Here is an 11,515-nt window from a genome sequence, read left to right as displayed (position 1 = left end):
AGCCTGGGTCTCCCGGGTCCCCGCGGGGCTCGGGCTGGGGGCTCGCAGACGGGCGGTGGCCGCAGGGGGACCCGCGCGGGCTCCCGGGGAACGGCGGTCAGGTGGAGAGGACGCCGCTCTGCAGCTGCGCCCCGCGCCCCCGCCCCGCCTCCCCGCCCCGCGCCCCGCGCCCCGCGCCCGAGGAGCCGCCAGGGTTGGGGGCGCGGGCCGAGGCGCTGGAGCCGCGCCAGGCGTGGGGTCGTCGGCGCGCCGCGGCTTGGTCGCCCGGCGGCCCGGGGCGGGGCGGGCCCCCTCCCCCTCCCCCTCCCCCTCCCCCTCCCCTTCCCTCCCACCTCCCCCCACCCCCTCCCGGCCCGTCACCGTCCCGGCTCCTTCCCGCGCGCTTCTTTCCTTCCCGCTTTCCCCGGAGAAACATGGCCGGGAGCCGTGAGGAGGCGCCAGACTACGGGCGAGGCGTCGTGGTAAATGCAAACTCCGGTTTCGGGGCCGAGTCGCGCGCTCCCCGCCCCTCCCTTGTTGGCACCCCTCCCCCCCCCTTTTAGATTAAACGCCCGAAATGCATTCGGGAGAGAGCGGGCCACGGCTTTGTTCCTCCCTCGCGACGGGATCGCGTCCATCCTGCCCCTCCCCCAGTCTGAGCCGCGCTTAACATCCCTTCACCCCGTGTCCTCAGTGTCCCCCCGCCCCCCGCCCGCCAGGAATCCGCTACTCCCGCGTTAAGCCCGGGTGGTGCCGGCTCCCCACTCTCGCTGGCCACCGGGAGTCACCTCCGGGCGCCGGGCGGGCCTGCGAGGACCCCCGCGGGCCGCTCCTGTGGGCCTCCTTCCTCTCGTGCTCCCTCCTGACTCGTCCAGCGCGGGCTTCACGTGCTGTTTTCAGAAGGGATACTCAGGGCGCTCCGGGGCAGCCAGGAAGTAGAGGAGCTCTAGTGGACGGAGCTTGAGCTTGGAAACCCGGGCGAGGGCTCTTTCTGTGGGGCCTCTGCGCGGGCTCGGGACACTCTAGCGCCGTCGAGCGAGCCTCCGGTTCGGCAGAAGGGAAACAGCACGCTGGGCCCGCTGAGCCAGCTAGAGAGGGTGTGTACAGAGTAGCTAGTAGTGTGTCCGAATGAGAAGGTGGGGGAGGATGGGGTCCCAGACCAGAGCCTCTTTATCCCTGGGGATCCCTCGAAGTCAGCCAGCGCCCGGTGGGTTCCCATCACTCGGTGTCCTGGAATCAAATCTGGTCTTGGCCTGTGGCGCCGGCTTCGGCTTGGTTTAGAATGGTCTCTATGGAAGGTGGTAGTTTTAACGCGTCAGGTTTAAAGTGACCCGGTGGTGAGGGTGCGGTGTGGGCTAACTTGCTACATTAAGAGTCTTTGTTCAGGGATCAGCCTCTAATGCACAGATAATCTGTGTGTGACGCGGAAGGGACTACAAGAGTGGGAGCGTTCTGCTAGGAAACATCTCACAGCCTAACCGATCTGTTCATGTTGAACCGTGTTGCCCAGTATTAATTTCAAAGCCGGGCCTTTCCTTCTTAAAGGAGGAGTTCATTTATTTATTCATTCCACTCATGTTGACTGTCCTGCTGTGTTCCAGACCGTGTTCTAGGCTCTGGGGAAATAAAAAGCCCTGCGTTGGTGGAGCTTACATTCTAGAGGGGAACACAGGCAAGCAGTAAGAAAGCAAATACGAAGATACTTTCAGAGAGTGATAAGTGCAGTGAAAAGACAAGAGCAATGAGATGGAGAGTGGTTGGCGGAGGGCTGGGGATGCTGCTTTAGCTCAGGCAGAGCAGCCCCTCGGTGACATCTGAGCCAAGAGCTGAAGGCTAAGCAGGGGGTAGCCACGTGAAGACTCTGAAGAAGGGTCTTCAAGACAGCGCCTGCCAAGGGCAAAGAAATCATTACATTCTGAGAAGGAATCATGACATCCAGTTTACGCTTTAAAAAAAAAAAAGATCATTCCAGTTGCCATGGAGAGGATGGTCAGGCCTAGACTTGGGGTGAGTTGGAGGGGGATGAAAATGTAAAAGGGGAAATCACTAAGTTCAATTCTGGGCAAGTTGAGTCTCTAGTACCTGTAAAGCCTATGGGTCAGGATGCACAGGAGGCAATTTGAAATTCCTGTTTGGAATTCAGGAGGGTGATTGGATAGATTTGGAAATTGTCAGCAAATAGAGAAATACCTGATGCTTGGCAGTGGATAGGGATGCCCAGTGAACATGGAGAAGAAATGTGAAACTATTGTTAAGGGTAGAAAGCCCCAAATGTAACAGGCCGAGTGTCTGGGAGAAGCCAGATAAGGAGACCAAGAATGAGTAGCAAAGTAGGAGAGAGCAGACGGGGTGGTAGGTGCCTAGGGAACAGAGTTTTGTGGAGGTGAGGAGGCTAAGAGGTCAGCAGGAAGGGCAGATGCCTCAGGAAGAGCAAGTGGCATCACGATGGAAAAGACGAAGCCATCAGTAGTGAGAATCTTTTAAACAACTATTTCATCAGTAGAACGGTTAAAGTATAGTATTAGTATCTAATAATAGTCTTAAAAACGAATGAGGTCAGTCGATATGACTAATAGGAACGGTAGATTGTTAAAGTCTAAAAAGCAAATGATGGAACAGTAAGTAGCCCAATCTATCACTGTTAAAAGAAGCTTTCTCAAAAGCAAGGTAATTTGGTGAAAGATGCAGGAAGGTAGTGAGAGGGTCCACCAAGGTTGGAAATAATCAGGGTATAATGGAGATCATCCCTGCATTTATGTCATTCTCTCCAGTAGAACTTGGGATAATTACATTAATATCAAGTTGGATCTGGGCAGGCAAGGCAAATTCAGAATGAATTCAAGGTGCTGATGGAAGGGTTGAGAGGAAAAGGAAAGCTCAGGAGGGTAGGTAATACGGGGAAAGCAGAGAGCACTCAAGGATGGGTTGGAAAAAACCAAAGGGAAATTTTAGTACCAGTGGAAAAGGGGGCAGGTAGTAATGGCAAGCATTTGTTGAGCACTTACTATGTGGTTTTCCTGTATGATTCATTTAATCCTCACAAATCTTCGAGGTAGGGATATTAATAATCCCCAGTTTACAGAGGAGGAAGCTGAGGCAATGATAAGCAATCGCCAAGGTCACATGATTAGCAAGTGGCAGAAGCAGGAGTTGAAGCCAGCTTTCCAGCACTGTGCTACATGTGAAGCTGTGCTTCTGGAGAAGAATGTCAAAGGGGAGGCTGCTGTGGCGGATGGGATGTGGCTAAGGTGGACCAGAGGCGAAGTCGCTTGAGCTAAGGTAGGTGAAGTTACTACAAGATGGAGTAGCTAGAAGGATCATCAGGGCGTGTACTGGAGTGTCCAGAAATGAGGTGGAGAAGAGAAGTCTGAGTTGGTAGAAACTTGGTGATAAAGATGGCAAGGGACATAGAGCCAGATGACTTGAGCCTAAAACGAGAAATACAGTTCGTGCAAGAGAAGGGAAAATGAAGAGACTGAAGATGGCTCTTGCCTACAAATGGCTTTCAATTTACTCGGGGAGGTAGGACATTAGTAGATTATTAACAGTAAATGGGAGCAGGTGCTAATTACCAAATCGGAGATGTACACCCTGAGTTTAGAAACTTTGCTCAGGATAGACTGGCTACCAGTGTCCCCCGTACCATGCCGCACACACACACCTCAGTTGGTATATCTTTGTTGCTTCTCAGGGAGAGAAAAGATTTCTCTACCTCTCTGGTCTTTGGGGATCAGGTTATTAGATATGGTTTACTTTTACAGAACCATTATCAAAGAAGCATAGTTAGTGCCTACACATGTGAGTTTGGTAGGAGTAAGGAGAAGAGAAAATCTGAAATGATTGTGCTTCTGTTATGGCATCTCCGTCCCCCTCCCCCCATGGAAACGACTTTACTAGATGTGATGAGTTTCCCCTTCCGGGTATAGAGCCCCCCACAGAAGAGGAAGGCATGCAGATACAGGATGTTATTTGGTCTGTGGAGCCCCCCCTTCATTCCCCTGCTAGCAGAACCTGGGACCCTTCTTTGAGGACACAGCTTCGACTCAGTTTCTCAACGTGTGGCTCTGAGGCATCCCTCACAGTGCACCCCCTTCCCTGGCTCTGGGGCTGGACCAGTGACCCCAGCTGGGCCAGTTGATGTTCTTGTCTGGGATTCCCAGAAGCAGAGCTGTGGGACGAGACACCCTTCCTCTCTAACAGTGGATGGGTGGATGTGAACCTGAAATTGGCGGCCACTGTGATCACTGCCTGAAGGAGAGAGTAGGGCCCAGGGTTTGGGGCTTAGCAGCAGAGAGGAGCTGAGGTTAGCTTTTTTTTCTTTTTTTAAAGATGTTGATGCAAATACTTTTAAAAATTTTTTTTAAAAATTTTTGGTTGCTTTGGGTCTTCGTTGCTGCACGCGGGCTTTCTCTAGTTGCGGCGAGCGGGGGCTACTGTTGGTTGCGGTGTGCAGGCTTCTCATTGCGGTGGCTTCTCTTGTTGAGGAGCACGGGATCTAGGCGTGCGAGCTTCAGTAGTTGTGGCACGCGGGCTCAGTAGTAGTGGCTCGCGGGCTCTAGAGCGCAGGCTCAGTAGTTGTAGCTCGCGGGCTTAGTTGCTTCGCGGCATGTGGGATCTCCCCGGACCAGGGCTCGAACCCATGTTCCCTGCCTTGGCAGGCGGATTCTTAACCGCTGCGCCACCAGGGAAGTCCCCCAAGATTTGCTTTTTGTATGTGTTTCCAAACTATTTTGCTCCCTAGGGGTTACAACTTGAAAAACAAGGCAAGAAATATTCTAAGCAAAAAATTTATTTCTGATGACTTAGAAAGAAGGTCTTCAGTATATCTTCCAATGGGGAAAAGAGAGTCCGAAGGAGTTCCGGGGTTTGCATGTGGTGTAAAATGGCTCAGTGTGTTTGTCACTTCCCCAGCTTGGCCATATTTTGCGTCTTTGAACAGAGAAGCCATTGTTCTGAATAAACTTAGAGCGTATTATCTGTGATACTGAAACTATTTAAAGACTTCTTGTTTTGATTTTTCAAAAAGCAGATGAAAAACATAATTATCTGCAGTTCCTAGCAGCCTCCATTCCTTCAGGTCTAGGACACATTTACAGTGCAATTTGCACGCACTATTAAGGATAAACCAGTGGTTCCCTCATTTCTAATTGTCTTTTATCTCTACAGTGAAAACTCACTATTTCAGACTCATTGGGAAATAGGCTGGTTTGGCTTATAGGATGGTTTTAGAGAAACACGTTTCTTCTACTTTGAAATTTACAGCTTTAACTAGGGTAATAAGACTTTGGCAGATAGGTTTAAAGCACTTCTTTAAATTAATTAACACACGTAATTTGTAAGTAAACTATTGATGTTTCAGTACATCTAACTGGTTAACATTTACTGCAGCGTTCTGTAGACCAGATACTGATGTAAGAGTTTTATATCCATTATCTATCTTATTTGGTCCTTGAAATAGCCATATGAGGTAGGCATCGGCTCCATTTTATAGATGAAGACACTGTGACCCAGAGAGGTTAAAACGCCCAAGGTCCAACAGCTAGTAAATTCACCCCCGGGTGTGTTAGACTTCTAATCCGTGCTCTTAACCATTACTCCGTGCTGCCTCTGAGCTACAGATTGCCAGTATAGTTTTTATATGTAGGGTTGTTTTGTCATTTTATCATTCTTTTCTTTTTGGGGGCGTCATTTATTAAGCATTTATTATATACCTGGAGATGTGCTAGGAACTCTAAGTACATTATCTGCTTTATCTTTTTATCCTCAAAACAACCCTGTCCATGGGTTTTATTGTGTCTTATTTAAAGGAGGGGGAAATGAGTCTCAGGTGTAATTTTCCTAACATCATAGTAAGTGTCAGAGCTGAGCCCTAGACCAGGGACTAGGGAGTGGTCTCTGAGATTCAGCCAGGCAGCGGGTTCTACAGGATTTCCGTGGTGGGAGGAGTGGCCACTAGTTCATGCCGCTGCCTCTGGGAGGGCTGCAAGAGGCAGGGTGGGTGGTGTGCGTGGTCTGGCAGGGGAGCCAGAAAGTGCTGTGCCCTTGGGTGATCTCCCTGGGGCCTGGTGCTGGTCAGGCTTCTCGTCTGGTCTTTGTCGTGGTCTGCTAGTGCATCTTCTGGAATCTCCTCATGTTCAGCTGGCGGTTCAGGCTCTGACCAGCCATTGTGGTGTTGATGGTGACAGCAGGCCCCAGGAGTTCTCAGGGTGGAAGCCAGAGTTGCTCTGTGCAGATTCAACAGTTGCCACCAGCTGATTTGCTGGTCAAGGCAGAGCAGATGTGATGCTCTTCAGATACGCAGATGACACATCATTTGACTGTCAGTCGGCCCACGGTAGGTAGGAATTTCTGGGGCCATGAACAGTGGTGCTCTTTATCACAAGGAGATAAACTGAGGGTTGGGTAACGTGTGGGTGGAGACTGTGCCATTTATTCACTCACTTAACATTTTTGAGCTCCTACCATATTCCGGGTCAGGGTTCTGAGCACTGGCGTTTCAACAGTGAATGAGATAGACAAAGTCTCTACCAAAAGGAGCTAACATTCCAGTGGGAGGAGACAAGACAAAACACACACGCAGACGTACATATGTCACAAGCAGTGGGAACACACTGAGCTCTGAGGGGCACCAGGAGTTTGGGAGACGTGATGATAGAGCAGGAACAGTCAGCAAGGCCTCCAGAAAGAAGTGGGGTCTGACCTGAGTTTTTGTGGAAGATGCTGAGTTTGGGATACAGAGGTAGGGGGGACAGAGAGGGAGAGGGCATAGGTGCAAGACAAATGAGCAGAACACAGAGCTGGGAAGGATCCTGATTTGACTGGAGACCAATCTGAGGGCAGGAGGGGATGGTGTAGGCAACTGGGCTGGGAAATTAGGATAGGTCTGCATTATGAAAGGCCCCGGAAGCTTACAGCTGCATGGAGGAGTCTGGTGGAAGTGTACGGGAGTAACCGGAAATCCAGAGCCCATTCAGCTGTGGTTTGTCTTGGTGTCTGACACCTCCGTGTCACAGGTTTTCTGGATGACCTGAAAGTAAACATAACTTGGTCTTCACCATCATTTCCTCTCCCGCCTCTTCGCTATCTAACCATCAGACTTGCACATCCTGTCCTAAGCAAGAGGAAGACTTGCTAGCAGTCTGTCCGCTATCTGAATATACCAGTTTTCTGGAGTAGTCGGCTCCCAACAGGACTGACTTACGTTCCCACCATAGCACAGCCTTTTGAAGTCTTTACTGTAATGACCCGACCACTCAGAAGTTTGGGTCCACAATAATCCCAGGAGACATGTACTTTTAGTAGGTAATCTTTCCCAGGCAGATGAGGTGATTACAGTGCACAGACATGTAAGAGTATATATAATAATATATTATAATAATGTGGGGTGATCCTGTCTCTGTCAGTAGACAGCCAGACCTCAGAGATATGGTGGGTTCGCTTCCAGGCCACCAAAATAAAGCGAGTATCGCAATAATGAGTCACAAATTATTTTGGTTTCCCAGTGCATATAAAAGTTATGTTTACACTATACCATGGTCTATTAAGTGTGCAATAGCATTGTCTAAAAAAACAATGTACACACCTTAATTTAAAAATACTTTATTCCTAAAAAATTCTGAGCATCATCTGACAGCACAAGGTTGCCATAAACCTTCAATTTGTAAAAAGCATACCATCTGCAAAGCGCAATAAAAGGTGTGCCTGTAATTACAAACATAATTTTACTTATAATATATTCATGATAGTATTTGTAATTTAGATAGAAATTCTATATTTACATATGTGCACTCTTACAAACAATGCTGTCAGGTTAGCTGTAAGACATTAAGTTGGTATTTTATCTTGTGATGCCAAAAGTCAGGAATGGAGTTCCCTGTTCACTTCAGTAGGTCCTTCGTCAGGTTACGTGAAACAAATTACCTTGTCCCACCTGGCTTCTCATAGGTTGACGGAATATAATTTTTTTTTAAATTTATTTGGCTGTACCAGGTCTTAGTTGCGGCTTGCGGGAACTAGTTCCCTGACCAGGGATCGAACCCGGGTCCCCTGCGTTGGGAGCGCGGAGTCTTAACTGCTGGACCACCAGGGAAGTCCTACAGAATATAATTTAATGCCATATGGATTATCAGACCTAGTCTGTTTTCAATATTATTCTTTTTTTCAAAGGATGCTCTTGTTTATTTATGTTTCTTAAAATAAATTTCCAATGAAAAATATTGTAACCAAGATAATTTGATTTGCAGATTATGGACGACTGGCCAGGGTATGACTTGAATTTGTTCACGTACCCACAGCACTATTACGGAGATTTGGACTATGTCCTCATCCCTCACGGCATCGTTGTGGACAGGTGAGTGTTCTTTGCCGTGTAAGTTTTGTCTAGCCCTCTCTTGTGTGAGTCAAACGGTACACTTGGGGACCCTCTTCCGGAGTCTTTTCTATATAATGGTACACAGAACTTTTATACTGCAGAGAATTTGGAATAAAATAAATCTGTGCTTTACATGAACTATTTACTGGGATATTTGTTCAGGGGAAATGGTGAGAAGGCTATACATATGGAAGGTGTTACATCACAAGTAACAGCCTCAAAATAACAATGTCCTGTACAAACTGATGAAAATGAGGGTTGGGAAAGCGTTTATCTCACGTTTTTCACAGACTCTTAACCAGGGACAGTTAAGAGGTGACCTTTGCTTTCACAGGCCACACCCCTGAAGGCTTTTCCTGCGACTTGTGTTTACCTCAAATAAGTCATTTCTCACAGGTCGGCCAGTCTGTGCACAATTACGTTTTCAGTGGTAATGTTTTAGAAATAGAAATATTTGCAGCTTAAAAATAGCAGCACAGAACTGTTTCTCGAGTAGTGTTTCTAGTTCTTTTGGACCCGTCGACATAGATATCCTCTGGCTCCTTCCTAGCTGATTGGCTTTTCGAAAGCCAACATTTTCTCTCCTGTTCTAAGCCCCTAAGTCACCCTCATTTGTTTTTTGGTTTTCAGAGAGCCCCCTCCAGTTCAGCCCACCACAGGCTTCAGGATTGATAGGTCCTATCCCTTTAACAAAGCTTCCTTAATGCCCCGACTCTTGCCTTTCCATGGACCTCTAATTTCTTGTACAAAGATCAAGTACTTAAGCCTTCACATTTATATGAAAAGCAAGCTTCATGGATTTCAGCCTCAGAAATTGGGGTGGGAGAGCCTCTGAGAAGCAGGAGCAAACTGAGACTTTGGGCTCCGCACTCTCCCCTTTTCCTTAAGCCGTTGTATTTCTGCCTCTATTTTTTTAAGGTGTTATATTCTTCTGAGTTAAAATTTAACTTGTAAAATAGATCCTCAGCCAAAGGAAAGTTTGAAAAGCGCTGGATGGTCACTATTCCCAGGATATTATCTTTCCATCAGTGCCTGTCTGTAAGCAAAAGGAAATGTCATTCTCTCACTCACATTCTAAGATTTTCCATTGGATAAGATCTGCACATTGTGTATTCTCTCAAACTATAGTATATTATTAAAATAAGGTCTAGTTTGTGGTTTCTCACAGCCTCAGGTGGCCTTCCATGGTATACAAGTTTTGATCCTTGAAAGGAAAAAAGGTTCTGTGATGAAATAAATGTAAGTAATTTGACATCTCCCAACTTGCTAAACCTCCGTGTTGGCAATTCGTATTAAAGATACAGATTCCTGCAAAGAAAAAGGGAGGGGTAGGGAAGAAATCTGCTTGACTTTAGCAGTTAAAGCACCTTTTTTGTGTAGTGGGTGTCTTTGTGCTCAGTTCACTTCTTAATAACTCTCAGAAGCATTTTCTCTTCACACGAGTTTGGGAACCCCTGGTTTAAACAAATTCCTGCTTTTCTCATCTGAAAATTAATTTATGACTTAAGTTAATTGCATCCTGATTTAGTACACGATTGAATCCTGGTAAGGTTACCAGTTCCCTCTACAGGACACTTACCCAGTGAACCTGTAAAAATGCATAATCTTAAGCTTTATGTCTAGAAATTCTGATTCAGTGGTCTGGAGTGGCGTCCCAAGAATGCCCTTTCCCACCTTTAAAAATGAATTTATTAAGATATAATTTACATACTACAAAAGTCACCCATTGTAGGTAAATGACTCAATGATTTTTGGTACATTTTTATGGTTAGGCAACCATCACCACCATCGTTTTACGATATTTCTATCATCACCAAAAGTTTGTTGTCAATCTCTGCTCCTACCCCCACCATCAGGCAATCACTAATCTGATTTCTTTCTCTATAAATTTGTCTTTTCTGAGCACTTCATATAAATTAAATCATACACTATCTGACTATTGACTCATCAGTTGATGGACGTTTAGATTTCTAGTTTTTGGCTATTGTGAATAATGCTTCCATGAACATTCACGTATAAGTCTTTGTGTGGACATATCTTTTCATTTCTCTTGGAGAGGAATTCTGAGTTTCATGGTAAGTTTAAGAAACTGCCAATTATTTTCCAAAGTGGCTACACCATTTTACATTCCCACCAGCAGTGTTTGAGGGTTCCAGTTTCTCCACATACTTGCCAACATTTAGTATTGTTTGTCCTTTTAATTATAGCCATTCTAGTGGATATATAAAGGTGTTTCATTGTGGTTTAAATTTGCATTTTCCTAATGATTAGTGTGCTCGTTAGCTATTCATACATCTTCTTTGGACAGATGCCTGTTTAAGTCTTTTGCTAATTTTGCAGTTGGGTTGTTTCTCTTCTTATTGAGTTGCAAGAGTTCTTTATATATTCTGGACACAAGTCCTTTATCAGACATATGATTTGCAAATATTTCCCACTAGTATGTGGCTTGTCTTTTCATTTTATTATTGATATCTTTTAAGGAGAATGTTGGGTGAAGTATTCTACAAATGTCAGCCAGGTCCAGTTGGTATATGGTACTGTTCCTTTCAACTATATCCTTACTGGTTTTCTGCCTTGTTGGATCTGTCAAGTACTGAGAGAGGGGTGTTGAAGTCTCTAACTGCAATAGTGGATTCATCTACTTCTTACAGTTCTATCAGTTTTTTGATACTCTGTTGTTGGGTGCAGATGCATGAAGGACTGTTATGTCTTCCTGGAGAATTGACCTCTTTTTAATACACTAATGTCAGCCTTTATTCCTGACAATTTCTTTGCTCTGAGGTCTGCTTTGTCTGAAATTGATACAGCTACTCCAGCTTTCTTTGGATTATGTTAGCATGGTACATCTTTCTCAACCCCTTTAATCTATCTGTGTCTTCATATTTAAAATGGATTTCTGGTGGACAACATATATTAGGGTGTTTTTTTGATCCACTCTGACAGTCTCTGCCTTTAATTGGTGTGTTTTGACAATTCACGTTTAAAGTGATGATTGATATACTTGGTTTAATCTCTACCATATTAGTAACTATTTCCTATTCATTGCCCTTCTTATTTTTTTAAAATAAATTTATTTATATATTTATTTATTTTTGGCTGCATTGGGTCTTCGCTGTTGCACGTGGGCTTTCTCTAGTTGCGGCAAGCTGGGGCTACTCTTCGTTG

The 11,515-nt window shown here is 46.0% G+C and overlaps 1 protein-coding gene across 4 annotated transcripts in view; it reads left to right on the top strand.

Annotated features, from left to right (window-relative positions):
- The first annotated feature begins 345 nt into the window (after nt 1-345).
- PRTFDC1 (phosphoribosyl transferase domain containing 1) overlaps nt 346-11,515 on the top strand; it is a 93,118-nt gene continuing 81,948 nt past the window's right edge. The window contains exons 1-2 of one of the 4 annotated variants that reach the window (XM_068561496.1): nt 346-461; nt 8,223-8,329. In XM_068561496.1, the coding sequence (XP_068417597.1) occupies nt 414-461; nt 8,223-8,329 (155 nt within the window). In that variant the 5' untranslated portion in view covers nt 346-413. Of the gene's footprint in view, nt 462-540; nt 1,077-3,132; nt 3,259-8,222; nt 8,330-11,515 lie in introns of those variants that run through there. The other 3 variants (XM_068561472.1, XM_068561488.1, XM_068561480.1) reach the window with 3 other exon arrangements.

Source organism: Eschrichtius robustus, chromosome 1, assembly GCF_028021215.1.
Source record: "Eschrichtius robustus isolate mEscRob2 chromosome 1, mEscRob2.pri, whole genome shotgun sequence".
NCBI lineage: Eukaryota > Metazoa > Chordata > Mammalia > Artiodactyla > Eschrichtiidae > Eschrichtius > Eschrichtius robustus.
Note: the sequence above shows the minus strand (reverse complement) of the source record. Positions and strands in the feature narration are given on the sequence as shown.